The sequence below is a fragment of the Lytechinus variegatus genome, chromosome 6, assembly GCF_018143015.1.
Source record: "Lytechinus variegatus isolate NC3 chromosome 6, Lvar_3.0, whole genome shotgun sequence".
Lineage (NCBI taxonomy): Eukaryota > Metazoa > Echinodermata > Echinoidea > Temnopleuroida > Toxopneustidae > Lytechinus > Lytechinus variegatus.
Window position 1 is genome coordinate 27,918,220 of NC_054745.1, and position 18,954 is coordinate 27,937,173.

Consider the following 18,954-nt stretch of genomic DNA (forward strand, 5'->3'; position numbering starts at 1 on the left):
ATGGTGATGATGGTGATGATGATGATGATGGTGATGATGATGATGGTGATGATGATGATGATGATGATATGTCTGGAGGGTATTTTATGGAATTTGTCAGCACTGACTAAATTGCCAGCTCTATTTCACTGAAACCGTTGTCAATGATCGGCTGAGAAGCACTAGTCTCTGAGTGTTACCACGGTAACTGACTAACTGTTGGAGCTTACAACTTTCATGAAACACCCCCCCTCCCCCTTCCCCCTGATGATGATAATGGTGATAATGATATGGAAGAAGATGATTGTGTGACTGGGAAAAAATTTACAATTGTTGTGAATTAATGAAAGCATATTGATGTAAACTGTATACTTCTAGCCAAAATTAAAACTGCCTTAATAACTGGAGCTAATCAGTGTTTCTTCAAAATTGGTATGTGACAATACAATAATGAATTATGTAATTGGGTAAAGGTATTAATTTGTTGCTGATTTAAGGAATGAAAGCAGATTGATTTTAGATAATAAAAAAAGTTGTGGAAATCTATTTGAGTTTGACCATGATTTTTATTCAGGTAAAAAAGAGAATGCCTCAAGGGATGTTGATGATGAAAGCTCAGATGATTATGATGATGCAGATGATGATGATGATGATGAAGACGATGATGAAGAGGATTACGATGATGAAGATGAGGAGGAGGATGAGGAAGATGGAGGTATCGAAGGCTTCTCTCAAATAAATGCCTCCGAGGAGATAGAGAAAGGAAAGGCAGTTCAGTCACAGCTAGGTTAGTAAAAAGTTACTTTTATGATTTTTTTTTTTGGGGGGGCATGTAACACCCACTAAAGGGTCAGGGCCATATGGGGGCAGGGGGCCTTTTCATAAAGCTGTTCGTAAGTTAAGAGCGACTTTAAGAACGACTGGTGATCCTTTCTTGTGGTAAATGGTATATCCATTGGCGATATTTTAGCGCGTAAGAAAGGATCACCAGTTGTTATTAAAGTTGCTCTTAACTTCCGAACAACTTTATGAAACGGCCCCCAGGTGGGTGTTTCATAAAGCTGATCGTAAGATAGGAACGACTTTACGCACAACTGGAACATGTTCTTGACCATAACTCAATTACACAGGGATATCACATAGCACAAGAAAGGATCACCAGTCATGCTTAAAGTCATTCCTGTCTTACGATCAGCTTTATGAAACAAACCACCTCGTTTGCGTTTTCAAGTAGTAAGGAAAAATAGAAAAGAAAAAAAGAGATAAAATGGAAGAAAGAAGAAAGAAAAGTAATAATAATATGGTGCATTCATATAACGCAGCTACTATAATTGCATATACTCTAGTACTGCACTTGATACTTGGTATCATATTATTACCCCGGCCGTAGCTGAGCCGCCATATAGGTGCTGAAGTTCAAGGAATAAATCCTACCGGGTACCCATTTACTTCACCTGGGTCAAGAGCAGCACAATGTGAGTAAATTTCTTGCTGTAGGAAAACACACCATGACTGGGATTTGAACCCACGTCCCTCTGATTGAAAGAGGAGAGTCGTAACCATTAGACCATGATGCCCTCACAACTTTACTAAAGTCTATAAAAAATGACAGGTTTGGGGCTTTCAGTAGCTTTAAGCCTTTACTTATTGAAAATTATGTTTCATGAAATTCTTCCCTCTGATGATTTTGCTCTTAGCCAAACAGATTCAAGGATGTCAGTAGCTTATAACACGTGATCAGTAAACATCACTTTTTGTTTTATCAAAATGCTCCCCATTGATAATTTTGCTTTTAGCCAATCAGGTGCAAATTTTTCAGTGGCTTATAACTAAATGAAATTTGCCAAATTTCTTTTCTCTAAGCCAATCATTTCAGTCTTATACATGTACAGCAAATAATGCAAATCATTTCATTTTTCATGGAATTTTCCCAACATCATTTCTTTCCACAGGATTATGGGATAGCTTCATGGAAAGTCGTATAAAACTGCAGAAGGCCCTACACCTTTCTAACCAGCTCCCTCAATGTCAGACGTTAGACAGGTTCTTAGAAGAGGGGGAGGAGGATGGAGACCTGCCGATTATTCTCAAGAAAAGTATATCTCTTTGTTCAGTATTCTCAACGTAAAGTAAAAAGCCTAACATTCAATTTTAACATTTTCTTTGTAGTATTGTTATTAGAGAAAGGAGGGTAAGAAATAGAAGAGGAGGGAGAAGATGGTGGAATAGAGGAAGAAGAAGAAGCATTATGGGATAGCTTCAAAGAAGGTCATATAAAACGGGCCGCGTAAAGGTTTTCAAAGGGGGGGGCTGACCATGCAAAAAATCACAATCATATTGTCATGTTAACGTTTTTGTACATGGTTTTGGAAAAAGTGGGGGCTGAAGCCACCCCTCCCCACTTCCACGGCCCCTGTAAAAATGCAAAAGGCTCTACACCTTTCTAACCAGCTCCCTCAATGTCAGACGTTAGACAGGTTCTTAGAAGACGGGGAGGAGGATGGAGGTCTGCTGATTATTCTCAAGAAATGTATTTAAGTCTTTGCTCAGTATTCTTAGAAGAATTTCTAACTATTCATTCACTATTGTTATCTTATACACACTTTCTATTGTTATGTACATGTTTTCAGAGAAGGTTAGAGTATTCAAAATGTGGTAAATAAAATAATAGTAAGAGGAGTAGTAGAAGTGGTAAGAGGAGACGAAGAAGAATGAAAAAAGAAGTAAAAATGTAAGAGAATGAGAAGAAGTTTACATTCCTCTGTTGATAGGCTGCAATACCTTTTGGAGATGACAAGAAAATCAAAAGGAGAAGAAAATTGACCCAAAAGTATATTTATGTAATATTAACAGCTCTATTGAGAGACATCTGAAAATTATCCCTTACAGTGTACATGTAATTACAGCATATGACTTAGTGCTGCAAGTCAGGCGGCATGTTCGGGTTCGGCAGGGTTCGGCAATTTTTTTCCGAACTTTGGTTCGGTTCGGGGTTCGGCAATAAATGCCAAATTAAATTTAACATATAAAAAATAAAGATCGCCGACCCACAAACAAGCGATCACCAGGATGATCTGTCATATATTTATAATAAATTTTGTTTCTAAAAAGAATAGTTATGAAAATTGTTGAACTTTCTTTTGTTTTAATCTTTAAACAAAAAATAACAGTCATTTCTACTTTCTTTTTTAAAATGAAAATTTAAAAAATAAAAAAAAAAAAATATTGATAATGAGAGAATCAGGACAGAAACAGAATTACAAAGATCAGAATATTTTTTTTCATGATTATTTCATGTAGCTATGATCATGATCGATTACGATGTCATTGCCAACGCAGCTTCTCAAATTGGAAAGTGTTGATCGGGAATGTCGAAACAGTAGACAAACAACCTCCACTCAACTGTTATTATACCGGTAAAATTCACATTCCAAAGAATATGAGTGTTTTAGAAAGTCCCTATTTTCTGAAAAGTGGTAAAATCTGGTCAATGAATTACTTTAAAAAGATAAAATATCAGTCCATTCTTGGTCCAGAAAGATTGACGCTACGTGACTTCAAACATATTTCCAACACGAAAATGAGTACATGGGACTGTACTGTGTATTTTAGTGTTGTGAAATCACTCGGCGTTGATCGTCAGAACTAAGACGGAACTGATAATTTATCATTTCATTTTCAGTAATTGACCAGATGAAACCACTTTTAAGAAAATATTGACAATGGAAAAACGTTTCAAGTTCGGAATACGAATTTTACCTGTATAATAGCAACCGAGAGCAGGTTGTTTGGACTTCCTGTTTCAACTTTCCTTACCAACCATTTCCGGAACATCGATCAGGGAACATGCGTTGATTTGGTTTGAATTTTTATATTTTCTGTTTTTTAACCCTCATTCCTTCATCTGTTATTTATCTTTTATATTAATATGGAAATTTCAGAAGGTGGAATATATATATACTTTACCATTGTCAGTCACAAGGAATTAATTTGTCTTGTCTTTTTCTTTTTTTAAATACAAAACAGTTAAATGTACGTCCGATTACAGCAATATGTAATTCAACTACACTTTTTAACTGAGTTAAGCTTAAAATGTCCCCACATTTTATAAGGAAAAAAATATATTCATGTTTATAAAAAAAATTGAAAATGATAAAAATTTAATCAAACACGAGACCGAAACTGTCACACTTTGTTATTTACGAGGAATGAATTTATATCTGGTTCTTTTTCTGCATTAAATACAAAATGATTAGGTCCGATTACGATCATGATCGATTACGGCAGAACGTAATTACACCACACTTTTATACCGAGTTTAGCTTCAAAATGTCCCCTCATTTTATCAAGAAAAAATATATTTATGTTAATAAAATATTCTTAAGTTGATAACAGTTCAATCAAAGATTAGATGGGAGCTATCAGTGGATTTTAAAAATATATTGAAGTGGAATTCTCTTTGTGCACAATCACTAACCAATATTTTTTGTTTAATTTTATATTTAAATCTATGTAGTCATCGCACTTACGCATTGCATATTAACATTTTTTTTTTTTTACCGAATTTCCGAACCAGGCCTTTGCATTCGGTCCGGTTCGGAAATGCCAAGTTCGGCGAACTTCCATTTGGTTCGGCGGTTCTTCTGCAGCACTAATATGACTATTGTGTTACAAATGTTTATTCTTCCTTTGCAGGTGAGAAAGAATTGACTAGACTCATGCAGTCTCTTGTCAGTCTCCAGGATACATTATTACAGCAAAACCCAGAGACACAACACATCATTCATGGAGAAACTCCTGGCAGTCAGTCTATAAAGTGAGTAAACTAGACGTAGGCGTAAATATTCATATCTGAATGACAGGCGCCTTAAAACCCAAGCGAACAACAACAACAACAACATAGACAACCATATTACACATCTGTATTAAAAGACAAGTCCACCCCAACAAAAACTTGATTTGAATAAAAAGAGAAAAATTCAACAAGCATAACACTGAAAAATTCATCAAAATCGGATGTAAAATAAGAAAGTTATTACATTTTAAAGTTTCGCTTATTTTCAACAAAATAGTTATATGACCGAGCCAGTTACATCCAAATGAGAGAGTTGATGACATCACTCACTATTTCTTTTGTAATTTATTAAATGAAATATGAAATATTTCTATTTTCTCGTCATTATCATGTGAAATGAAGTTTCATTCCTCCCTGAACACATGGAATTCCATTATTTTAACATTTTGTGCTTCAGGCAAGGAGGTCCTAATCGTCACAATTCGTAAAAATTGAAATATTGTGTAATTCAATCAAAACAAAAGAAATAGTGAGTGAGTGACATCATCGACTCTCTCATTTGGATGTAACTAGCTCGTTCATATAACTATTTTGTTGAAAATAGGCGAAACTTTGAAATGTCATAACTTTCTTATTTTACATCCGATTTTGATGAAATTTTCAGCATTGTTCTTGTCTGATTTTTCTGTATTGATTAAAGCTAAATGATAGTAGTTGCAGTAAAACTCCAATTTCGTGAGAAAGTCTGTAAAACCAAGGTTAGGTATGACTATATCATCGCGGATCTAGATCTGGTACAGTTACATAAACTGAACTTTGTGAAATCATAAAATCTAAGCTGAAATACGATCACACTGAAGATCACCAACACAGATATGGACACATGGGAGAGTGTTTTATTATTGCTGGAATAAAGACCCGACGGAAGTGACCGAATCCGCGCTTATTTTGCTTATTTCTCAGCAATTACACAATTTCTTCCAGAATCTTTTGGCACATATTGTTTATTCATACAAACAGACAGTTTGGTGTCGTTATATTAGATTCTGTAAAAAGTCATTTTGAGATCGTTTCCAAAACTGGAATTTATCTTTAGAATCAACATTTTTCTGAGGTGGACTTGACCTTTAAGCTTTTCACGCATGATGCATTTGTAACCGAAAACCTCCAGGAAATGAGGTGAATGCTCCTGGCAGAGGCCACTTCCATTGACGAGTGGATACCATGCGTGACCATGGGGTCTCGAAAAGCACCCTAAACAAGTATTTTCCATATTCTGAAAATGCCGCCCTTAACAAGTATTGGCGTGTGAAACCCTACCCTTAACAAATATTGGAAGCAAAACGATACTCTTGACAAGTATTCCCTGAATGGAACCCCTAAAGAGTACAGCAATATTTTAATTGGTATGTCACAGACATCCGTCATCGGTTTTACCTTTACCTACATCATTGGGTTTAGTACGGCAAATCGTACTCTAAACACTAACTTAAATAATACTGTTTTGCAACCAAAATTAGGGCATCTTGTGTTTCTCCTTCTCTAATCAATCGTTGTATACCTTACCACTCAGTGCAAATGAAGATGATGACGATGACGAGGAGATACCCAGCGACACCGACAACGACGAGCCTAAGACGGCGTCGCCTGCCGTGGAGAGGAAATCACTGAAGCGGAAACTGGATCCCTCGGACTTTGAGGAGCACCTTGCCAAGCATCACAAGAACTTTGAATCATTTAGGAACAATACGATCCAAAAGTGGTATGAAAAGACGAGATTGTCAACGGGAAAGTTGAATAAAAAGGTCAGTTTTATCTTGATAATAACAAAGATAATGGAACATAATGCGTAATATTTGTGCTTCGTAGCATTTTACATGTAATTGTCATTACTTGCATCCATGACTTACGTGTATGATAAAAAATGATGAAAATCTATCTTGTTGTTCCAAATAAACATGAAATTAAATACTCTGAAAATTTGCTTTGCCCAATTGATTGTGGGACCGGCAGCGCCAGCTCAACAAGGCTCTATCCCTTTAATTGTGGAACGCCAAACAGGGTAGCAGCAGCTCCCATCTTTTAACATCTTTTGGTCTGACACGTCCGGGGGTTTGAACCTCTGACCTCCTGATTTTGACACGGACGCTCTACCAAAAAGTGTGCTACATGTATCCCTATTGCCTCAGCACATTGGCGTTCACATTATACTCTCCACTTGAGTGGAGAGTAACATGTAAGTGCCTTGCCAAAGGAAATTAGCAGTGGGTAGGACATGAACTCTCAACCCTTAAAGGTCAAGTCCACCTCAGAAAAATGTTGATTTAAATCAATAGAGAAAAATCAGACAAGCACAATGCTGAAAATTTCATCAAAATCGGATGTAAAATAAGAAAGTTATGACATTTCAAAGCTTCGCTTATTTTCAACAAAATAGTTATATGAACGAGCCAGTTACATCCAAATGAGAGAGTCGATGATGTCACCCACTCACTATTTTGTTTTTTATTGTTTGAATTATACAATATTTCAATTTTTACGAATTTGACGAATAGGACCTCCTTGCCTGAAGCACAAAATGTTAAAATAATGGAATTCCACGTGTTCTGGGAGGAATGAAACTTCATTTCACATGACAGTGACGAGAAAATCAAAATATTTCATATTTCATATAATAAAATACAAAAGAAATAGTGAGTGAGTGACGTCATCAACTCTCTCATTTGGATGTAACTGGCTCGTTCATATAACTATTTTGTTGAAAATAAGCGAAACTTTAAAATTCCATAACTCTTATTTTACATCCGAATTTGATGAAATTTTCCATGTTATGCTTGTTGAATTTTTCTCTTTTTATTCAAATCAAGTTTTTGTTGGGGTGGACTTTTCCTTTAATGTCAAGCGACTGAACCACTACACCACGACTACCTTCACAAGAAATCGCAACCTATAATTGAAGAAAAATAAAATTCCTGAATTAAAACAAAATTACTAATATTTTTATTCAGGTTATGTAAGGTGGCAGTTTGCCTTCTTACATAAAATATTTTTTTACCTTGATTTACTGATTAATGCATATACGTTTTTGAATATTTTTGTTCGATTTTTAAGTTCCAAATTGGAGGTCATATTTTTCTTTCTAATTTTTATATTTTATTTTCTCCCAAATTTCTGTATATTCAGTCTTTCAGCGGCTTTGAGAGGTCAGCACTGGTCCAAATCCAGCAGATTTTACAAGATCAGAACCGATTGGTGCAGAGGACGCAGCTAAAGAGATCAGAGTACACTGTCTTGGGTCAAAGGTCACGTGTTTCAAAGAGAGAAGAGGAAAGCCAAGATGAAGAGAAACAAGTAAGCATTATTTGGGAGGTAAAGAGAGTGGAAGAAACTAAGAGAGCAATGGAGAAAAGGAGAGAGAGAGAATGGGAGATTATCTGAGAAGAGGAGGAGAGATGCTAAAGATATAAACAAAATCTTTTTCTTACAAAAAATACTGATTTTCAGCCTTTAAAAGACTGAAATGTTCAGGTTGGTATCTATGTATAGAAACACTGAGTCTCATTATTATCATTATTGCTTTTATCATCATCATCAATTATTATTGTCTGGTGGTGTTTTTCTTGTTATAAATTGGTATGGGAAAAAATGTTGTCTGTTAATGCGAACAACTTTTGTGATTGCCTTTACCTCCAGGATGAAGACATACCAGAAATAGCCAACCAACATCTCAAGAACCATGATCCAGAGATCTTTGATGATGATGACTTCTACCATCAGGTATGATAGGCTTGAATTAATCGGCATTCAATCGTCAAATTGGCAACAGTTTTAATTTATACCAGAAAGAGCTGACCAACTTCTGTAGAAAAATGATCTCTGCTTTAAATGATCAGCTTTCAATTACCAAATTGGCAATAATTGCAATTTATGCCAGAAACATTTGATCAACATATGAAGAAAAATGATCTGCTTTAAATTACCAAGTTGGCAATAATTAGAATTTATGCCAGAAACAGTTGATCAACATCTGAAGAAAATGATCTGCTTTAAATTACCAAATTGGCAACAATGATAATTTATGCCAGAAATAGTTGATCAACATCTGAAGAAAAATGTTGAGGGGGGGGGGGCTGAATCAGCCCCCCCCCCCCAGTCTTTTTAGGGTTAACCTTAGAAAGACTGGGGGGGACTGATTCAGCCCCCCCTCGACATTTTTCGCGATAAATCCGCCGCGCTAAATTTTTTGACCGCGTCGCTCGCTGACTTTTTACTTTCAAGTCTCGCGCAACTTTTGAGACCAAAATTGTGACCCCCGGGTACGTGGTTCCCAAATTACGCAACATTTCGTAAGTGCATGCAGACCAAAAATTACTCAAAAACGTGAATTTGTGTACAAATCCAATGCAAATAGTGTTCTTAGCCAATATTCACAAATGCATCATTATTTGCAGTAAAATCAATTTATTTTATCTTTTTTATGGTCAAAATAAAGTCCCCAACAATTTCCATTGAAAAAACAATAAAAAAAAAAGTCGAAAAACAAAGAAATACATAAGAAATTTAGAAAACAATAGAATACATAAGAAAATAAATGTGATTTTGAAATTTTTTTAAAATCAATTTGATCAGATGACTATCTAAAGTATGTGAAACAAAAATTAGCATTTCAGGGGCATTATTTTATTAATTAGAGCAAACTTATGATTTTACGCATAAATTAGCATAATTAATGAGACATGAGATTTTTTGCAGAATTTGATGTTATAGTTTTGTAGATAATGCCATGGGTAACGCGTGTGCCAATTTTCGTCTCGATCGCGAGATCGACGGCCGAGATCATGGGGGGGGCTGAATCAGCCCCCCCCCCCCCCGTCTTCTTAGGCGTCGAAATAGCCCAGTCTATTTAGGGTTGAATTACCAAGTTGGCAATAATAATAATCTTTGCCAGAAACAGTTGATCAACATCTGAAGAAAAATGATTTGCTTTGAATTACCAAATCGGCGATAATTAGAATTTATGCCAGAAACAGTGATCAACATCTGAAGAAAATGGTCTGCTTTTAATTTCCAAATTGGCAACGGTTATAATGTATACCAGAAACAGTTGACCAGCATCTGAAAAAAAGATCTGCTTTAAATTACCATATTGGCAATCATTAGAATTTATGCCAGAAACAGTTGATCATCATCTAAAGAAAAACGATCTGCTTTAAATTACCAAATTGGCAACAGTTATAATTCATTTACTCAATTACCCAGATTGATTCCATTCTCATAATGATTTGATGAAAGTGTTCCCAAAAAATTTAATTGAATAAAAAAAAAGCACAATGAAACCAAGAACTCTATTTGTATGTAATATAATACAATAACTGCTGATAATGATAAAATTGTATGTGTGTATTTCAGCTGCTGCGTGAATTGATAGAAAGGAGAACAAGTTCAACAACTGATCCTATACAACTAACCAGGTGAGTAGTACAGCAAGGAGAGAGAGAGACAGAGGAAGAGAGAAGCAGAGAGAGAGAGAGAAAGAAGTTTGGTGAATGATGTCATTTACATTCGGTTGGCAAACTGGGCTTGCACACAAATTATAGGGTTGACTTTTGTAATGATTTTGATTATTTCAAGTCATACCTGTATGCCTGGCTTCTCAGAAATAATGTTTCGTACAAAGTTTCTTTGATGGTTGTTTTATGATATTCAAATTTCTTTACTGTTCATGAAGGGAAAATGGAAAAAATAGATGAGTTTCTTGATTACTTGATTTTACTTTTTACTGGAAATTTCTGTAGCATTTTCCCTGTACATTTACTCAGCAAGCAATAAAACAAATGATATGGACATTTGAAAAAAAGTATTCTTCTTTTCAAAAACGTTAATATCACTCAAAAGGTCTTACATTTTTACTGCGACACTTTCTTAGCAGTGTTAGGTAAGTTCTTGTTCACTTTAGAGCGATTTCGAGTTCACCCCAGAATAAAAAAACGGTTGATAATTACACTGCTCCCCCATGCCTGGGTGATGTGTCTTTCCGACTGCCCTTTTTCTTTAGTTTAGTACATAAAGTAATAGATATTTCATATTTTTATATTTTTGTGTGTAAAAATATGTCACTCATGTAACAGAATAAATTTCAGCATGTATTTATTATCTTACTCAATAAATCAATAGTCAATCCTTTTTTTTACATTCTTGGAGGAAAAACTTTGAATGAACAAATACAAAAAAGAATAATAAAGTAGGGATATGACATCATCAGTTTGCTCATTGCATATTCATGAGAATATGCAGAGACCTGTTTCATGAAAATTGGACCAGGAATAACAAAAGTTATGACATTTCAAAGTTTTGCATTATTTTGGTGAAACAGGTCTCTGCATATTCTCAGGCATGGGGGAGCAGTGTAATTATCAACCGTTTTTTATTTTGTGGTGAACTCAAAAGCGCTCTAAAGTGATCAAGAACTTACCTAAAACTGCTAAGAAAGTGTCGCAGTAAAAATGTAAGACATTTGATTGAAAGAATGTAAAAAAAAAAAGGATTGACTATTGATTTATTGAGTAAGATAATAAATACATGCTGAAATTTATTGTTACATGAGTGACATATTTTAGTCTATCCATTCACAGTCGTGGTCTAGTGGTTACGACTCTTGTCTTTCAATCAGAGGGACATGGGTTCTAATTTTAGCCACGGCGTGTTTTCCTTCAGCAAGAAATTGACCCACGTTGTGCTGCACTCAACCCAGGTGAGGTGAATGGGTACCCGGCAGGATGAATTCCTTACATGCACCAAGCACCTTTAGCAGCTGGAGCTAAAGCCGGAGTAATAGGCATTGCGCCTTTGAACAGGCAACTAGATAAATGGCACCTCATAAATGCTATATATCATTAATACCCTTTTTACACAGGATTTTCTTAGCCCCGGACTATCGCTAACCCTGTACTATCCTTAACCTCGTAATATTTTTTTTCCTTTTTACACATGCCAAATTGTTATTGCTAACCCCGGATAAGGAATGCTTGCTTTTCACACACCAAACTCGCTAACCCCGGACTAGTGGTTTTTGTCGATCATTCGTAGTACAAGTACTTCACTCGTACACTTTTTACACGCTAAAATTTCCTTAACCCTGTACTATAGGTGGGGCTAAATTGCCATTTAGCCCCACCTATAGTACGGGGTTAAGCTTAGCCCACTTTCGTTTTACACAAGCGATCTTAACCCCGTACTATCGCTCTTAGCACCGCAATTGCTGGGATAACCCTGCTTTTTTGCAGGGCCAAATAATCCCGTACTAAAGGTGGGGTTAGCCCACTGCAAAAATGCTGTGTAAAAAGAAAGTGGGCTAAGCTTAACCCCGTACTATAGGTGGGGCTAAATTGCCATTTAGCCCCACCAATAGTACGGGGTTAAGGAAATTTTAGCCTGTGTAAAAAGGGTATATTATTATCTTACAGACAATGGTTACAAGTGCAGAAGCTGAGAACCAAGGTCAAGAGACAGGTCGATACCAAGGCAAGCAAAGGAAGAAAAGTCAGGTAATAGATTCATCCGTGAGCATGTTGTGGTCCTGTGGTTCTGTCTCTCGTCCTTCAAATAGAGGGTTACGGGTTCATTGTGAATTGTTTTGCACTCAAATCGGGTGAGGTTAGGCAAAAAATGATTTGTTCTTATTTTCTGAGGCCACTTTCCACACCTCACGGAGTAAATCTGCAACATTGGATAAGCTTGTAATAACATTGCAACGAATGGGGGTTTACGGGACTCCCTTTTTGTGGAGCGTTGTGGCCCAGTGGATTAGTCTTCGGACTTTGAAACAGAGGGTCGTGGGTTCGAATCCCAGCCGTGGCGTAATTTCCTTCAGCAAGAAATTTATCCACATTGTGCTGCACTCGACCCAGGTGAGGTGAATGGGTACCGGGAGGAAGTCATTCCTTAAAAAGCTGTGCGATATGAATGCCTAGCTTAGCCGGGTAATATAGAAGCGCCTTGAGCACCTAACAAGGTGGATATGTGCGCAATATAAATACCCTATATTATTATTATTATTTTTTAGTTACCAGTGTTCTTTTGAGCATTTCAGTCACTAAATCGCCCCTATCCCCCATGTATTTCCTCCCCCCCAGGTAAGGTGAACGGGTACCCAGTTGAATATTTTTTTTTAAGAACTCTTTGCAACGGACATAAATATTATAGTATACCACAAATCCTGATATGAATGAAAAAGTACAAAAAATGCAGGTATGGCTTTTGCCAAGTTGCACAGATTTAATCACGGAAATTGACAAAAATATAATATTACTGTCTATTTAATGACTTTAATTTTCTGAGATGGCGTTAATCGCAAGCTAGTTAGTTCCATGGTGCCTGAAGACATATTTACCTCCCATGAACACAATAATAACAGCACATTTACCCAGGGTAGCCACTTCAGTTCCGAAAACTGTTCTCCCAGCAGCCCCTGCTATTGTTATTACCCCGGCTTTAGCACGGCTACCTTATTCGGGCGCTCGAGCATTCAAGGAATTTCTTTCTACCGCTTACCCATTCACCTCACCTGGGTTGAGTGCAGCACAATGTGGATAAAGTTCTTGCAGAAGGAAATTACACCATGGCTGGGATTCGAACCTCCCACGTCCCTGTTTCAAAGTCCGGAGACTAATCCACTGGGCCACAACGCTCCATAATACTTTGCCTTAATCGTTAGGGACTGGATGTGTAGCAGCATGACTCCCCCTCCTGTTTTGCCTGTGGTTACGATGAAACTAAATCTACTTGTTCCTATCAAATTATTCTTTTTCTTCCCAGATATGTTGTCCATCAGTAGCTAGTTAATTCCATGGCACCTCAAGACCTACATACAAATTCAAATTCAAAAGTTTATTGATATAAAATCCTGACATATAAGGATCATCATCAAAAACAAAGAAACATAAGAAAAAAAATAATACAACATAAACATAACATAGTGACAACGAGGTGTTAAAAAAAAATACAAAGATAAAAAAAAAATAGAAGAAAAATACCAATCTTGGATGCAATGTTAGATGCGAGATACATAAATGCATACAATATAAATACACATAATTACATAATATACCTAAACATTAATACACCCATATACAAATACATAAGTATAATATCATATTTTACTTTCAAGCAACCCAAGTCTCTCCACGTACATATTCCTATAACACATAATTTGCTTATATCCATGTCATTGCTACCTAATATTAATTGGAATTTGTTTTTGTTAGTTATTTTCATAAAATCCGGCAGTACTTCCTTTAACTTGTTAAATAATTTATTTCGGGGTTCTTCAAGGGCCTGACAGTGTACAGTGAAATGGTATTCATCCTCTACAAATGACGAGCAAACGGCATATTCTATCGTTTACAGCAATCCTATTATATCTACCTTGTTCTATCATAAGTTTACTATTGCTTATTCTTAACTTTGCAAAATTAGTGAAGTGTGTCTTTTCAATATCTAATAGTAGGTAATTTTCAATCTTATAATCTTTTTTCAGTGTTTTATAGGTTCTTAGTTTATTGCATTGGTCATGGGAATGTTGGGTGTTATCGTTGAGACTGTTTTTCCATGATATTATATAACGATCATTGAGTTTGTTCACAATTCCTTTCAGAAGTGCCTTTTTTGAGAAGGTTCCCTGGTTTTCCCATACATGAAGGAAACCGATTTGTTTTAATAATATTCGTATATATATATATGTATATCTACCATGAACATAATACCCCCATTTTGATCATAAGAAATAGGGGGGTAGCAGCATGGAAACCCCCCCCTTTTTGTTTTTCCCTATTAGAAATTAAAAATGAAACTAAATCTACGTCTACCTATTAATTGATTTGTTTTTTTTCTTCTCAGATATGATGTCCATCAGAAGCTAGTTAGTTTCATGGCTCCGGTGGACACATCCACCATGTTACAGGAGGCAAGGTAAAGTATCAAATTGCTCTTCTGTTTTGCTACATACCGGTAATTTGGTGCCCTGATGCAGACCTGCCAACATTCTACAACCTAAAAATTATTCTTAGAAGGAAAAAGAAAGTGTTTTTTTTTAATTTGGCTCAATGTAACAATCACCAGTCTGTTGTAGTGAGATCAGTGGAAAAAACATGTGAAATTACTCTACTTGAAAACTTGATAATTCACCCTTTTAAGCATGTGATCGTAAGCACAAATTTACTTGTTCTTTTCATGCAACAAGTTACTGGCCCCGACAGTGATTTTTGTCTCAACTGCAAAGCAGAGTGAGACTATAGGCGCCGCTTTTCCGACGGCGACGGCGTCAACATCAAATCTTAACCTGAGGTTAAGTTTTTGAAATGACATCATAACTTAGAAAGTATATGGACCTATATGGACCTAGTTCCTGGAACTTGGCCATAAGGTTAATCAAGTATTGCTGAACATCCTATTAGAGTTTCATGTCACATGACCAAGGTCAAAGGTCATTTAGGGTCAATGAACTTAGACCATGTTGGGGGAATCAACATCGAAATCTTAACCTGAGGTTAAGTTTTTGAAATGTCATCATAACTTAGAAAATATATGGAACTAGTTCATTAAACTTGGACATAAGGTCAATCAAGTATCACCAAACATCCTGCATGAGTTTCATGTCACATGACCAAGGTCAAAGGTCATTTAGGGTCAATGAACTTAGACCATGTTGGGGGAAACAACATCGAAATCTTAACCTGAGGTTAAGTTTTTGAAATGTCATCATAACTTAGAAAATATATGGAACTAGTTCATGAAACTTGGACATAATAGTAATCAAGTATCACTGAACATCCTGTGCAAGTTTCAGGTCACATGATCAAGGTCAAAGGTCATTTAGGGTCAATGAACTTTGGCCGAATTGGGGGCATATGTTGAATTACCATCATAACTTTGAAAGTATGTTGGTCTAGTTAATAAATCTTGGACATAAGAGTAATCAAGTATCACTGAACATCCTGTGCACATTTTAGGTGACATGACCAAGGTCAAAGGTCAATGAACTTTGGCTAAATGGGGTATCTGTTGAATTACCATCATAACTTTGCAAGTTTATTGATCTGACTTTTGAAACTTGGACATAAAAGTAATCAAGTATCACTGAATATCCTGTGCAAGTTTCAGGTCACATGATCAAGGTCAAAGGTCATGTGAGGTCAATGAATTTTGGCCACATTGGGGGTATTTGTTGTATTACCATCCTATCTCTGTAAGTGTATTGGTCTAGTTCATAAAACGTGGAAATAAGAGTAACCAAGTATCACTGAACATCTTGTGCGAGTTATAGTAGTTTTCAAAGTCAGCAATGCTGCTATGTTGAATCGCGTGATGCAGGTGATATGGCCAGAGGCATTCCACTTGTTACTGCTCTTCGACTGTCGGACTGGCGCTAGTGTCACGCACTGTGATACTCTAAAAAGGGAACAGTTGGCATGTCTGCTGATGAGGAAGGATGCAATGAAATTTAACACTTATCAAACAGGCTAGTAAGATGTTAGGTATTGAAATAGACTCCTGATTACAGAAGTAAATGTCATTAGCAAGGTCAAAGACATTCTCGCAGATAGTGAACACCCTCTGCATAGTTCCTATAGATGGCTGTATTCCAGAAAATGTCTTCAAAGTTGAAGAGTTGTACAATTAGATTTCTGAAAGCCTACAATGCATAATACATTCATAGATTATTACTCAAATAAACTTAATTTTTTTCTGTAGGATGTACATATATTCATGCAGAGACTATTGACTCCAGTAAACTTGAATCTTTTTTTTTCTTCAGGATGGAACTTTTCAAATCCATCTTTGGGCAGAGCCTGACAGAGGAAGAAACGGCAAGATAACATTGACCTTGATAGACACACCAAGTTGCATCTTTATTGTGACATCGCTCATTTCTGTTCTTCCCGACAAGAGCCCTTAATACTTTGTAAAAATGCATTCGGTGTAAATAACGTAAATAATGATGCAAATTACCACAGCAAGCTAAAGTTTATATCATGTACTTTATTTATTTATAGTGATTAAAATTGTTCACATATTTCACCAGATGTAAATGATATACATTATTATATTTACCCAGTTGATCAGGGCCCCGTCTAACAAAGAATTGCGATTGATCCAATCAACCACAACTATGGAAATCCAGCAATGTCATCTCAAAAGCATGTTTGTGCAATGCATTCAGTGTGATTGTCTTTGTTTACAAAGGACATAGTGCACATATCCTTCGGAAAAAATTATGACATTGATGGATTTCCAAATACTTCATGTTTATCGGATCAAAGTAACTCTTTGAAAGACGGGGGCCCAGATGTAAACATTTAGTGTACTGTCTGGTAATAAATATTAAGTAGATTACTAAGGGGTGGTACAAGAAAACATTTGCGATCAATTGCAAATTTCTATTGCAATTTTACAATTGATAGATCATTTTCATCTTAAGAAAATTAGAATACATTGCTTGTTGCAAGAGGCAATCAATTTGGTTGATGCACAATACGGAGCGCCACCTATTGGTTGCAGCAGACAGGCCCGAATTCGCAATGCCTCATGGGGGAAAAAGACATTGAAATCAATCTCTGTGGGGTGCGCTGCATGCATGTGACTCGGCCGGCTTGCATATGCAGTTGAGGGGGGAGAAAAATTTGCCACAAATCCTATGAATTCTTCCTCCCTTTTGCCACGGTTTTCTTTGAAAGATTTGTGAATGATACAGAGACCACCAAAAAGATTCGCAATTGATCAAAATTGTCTTGCAATGCCCCTTTACAAATACAAATGATTGACATGTACATGTATAAACATGAATGCCGTGTTTCTTGAATCTCGCTGAATCGGTGAAAGCCACGTACAATATGAATGAATGCAATGATCGACCTAACACACAAATCCATTCATTTCCACATTACAATTGGTCGTTTGTTGCAGAATAAATGGTTTATATATTGTTAAAAACATTAATGTATTTCAATGTTATGCCTGCTTCCTGTGTTTCTACCAGTTTAAGAGAAGTATATACGGGGCTTGAGTTTTCTGTGACGTGCCATGTGGACGTACGAGATTAAGGAATTTTGGGAGCACTGCGCATGCGCGAAGTAATCTGTGACTCGTATTTGAGGGTTTTGACGTTCGGTGTCATAGTGCTCGAACGAGCGCTAGTTCGTACATGATGACGTCATCCCAGCTTGGCAAAAATGAATGAAGCCGCATCAACACTCGAGTTTCGTTGATTCCGCAGGGCTGGTAAACTGCAAATTACTGCTTGTTACCAGCTTTTCCATTACATTTAGTGTGTCCTGTTTTCAGACACTACATATCCGATAGGTAATTGATGTTTTATTTCCAAACAACCGTGTTTTTTCGGCTTTTTGCGCAAGAGTGCAAATGTTGCACCCACTGGTTCGTAGCGTGATGCTACGCCTGATTCTCCGGCCAAGCATCGGCCCACGGCCCGCTCGCTATCACGCTGGTATATGCTGTGGCGTGGTACGTCGACTTAAATCGAAACTGTTTTCATCAATGTACGAACGTGATACTGAACGAGCGGTGTCACCACTTCCGGTGAACTAGGAATACGTTGCAGTCGCAGACAATCTAAAGCCCCTTTATATGTAGAATAGACAACCCTGGATAAAATTAGCTTTTCCCTCCATTTTAAAAATACTAAAAATAGAATGTAAAGAAATTCAACAAATAAAATCATAGAAAAATATCAAAAAATAAAAGTTGCAAGAATAACAGAATATCTCTAATATTATTTTTTTATAAATTTCAACATCGCTCTCACATTCATTGCATCATAATTTTTACTAATACTAATAATTTTCTTTTCATGGAATATATTATTACTTCTAAGAAGATATTTCACAGAAATAATCAGGAAATCATAGGGAACTACATTCATAGACAGCACATCTATCATATAAAAGATTGGTCAATATAAATAGTAAGTTAACAATTCAGAACTACAAAATGTATACATGTACACGACAAAGAGAGTTTAAAGATAAATTCCAGTATTGGTGACGATCTCAAAATGACTTTTTACAGAATCTAATATAATGACCACCCAAGTGTCTGTTTGTATGAATAAAAAATATGTGCCAAACGATTCTGGAAGAAATTGTGTGATTGCTGAGAAATAAGCA

General features: G+C 36.3%; 1 protein-coding gene across 1 annotated transcript; it reads left to right on the plus strand.

Annotated features, from left to right (window-relative positions):
* Positions 1–636: 636 nt before the first annotated feature.
* LOC121417312 (protein AATF-like) lies at positions 637–17,763 on the plus strand. Its single transcript, XM_041610967.1, has 10 exons — positions 637–766; positions 1,932–2,075; positions 4,675–4,795; positions 6,348–6,579; positions 7,958–8,125; positions 8,468–8,551; positions 10,184–10,245; positions 12,238–12,318; positions 14,669–14,740; positions 16,587–17,763. Exons 2-10 carry the CDS (start codon positions 1,949–1,951, stop codon positions 16,645–16,647), a joined length of 1,008 nt encoding a protein of 335 aa, XP_041466901.1. The 5' UTR covers positions 637–766; positions 1,932–1,948; the 3' UTR covers positions 16,648–17,763.
* Positions 17,764–18,954: the final 1,191 nt, after the last annotated feature.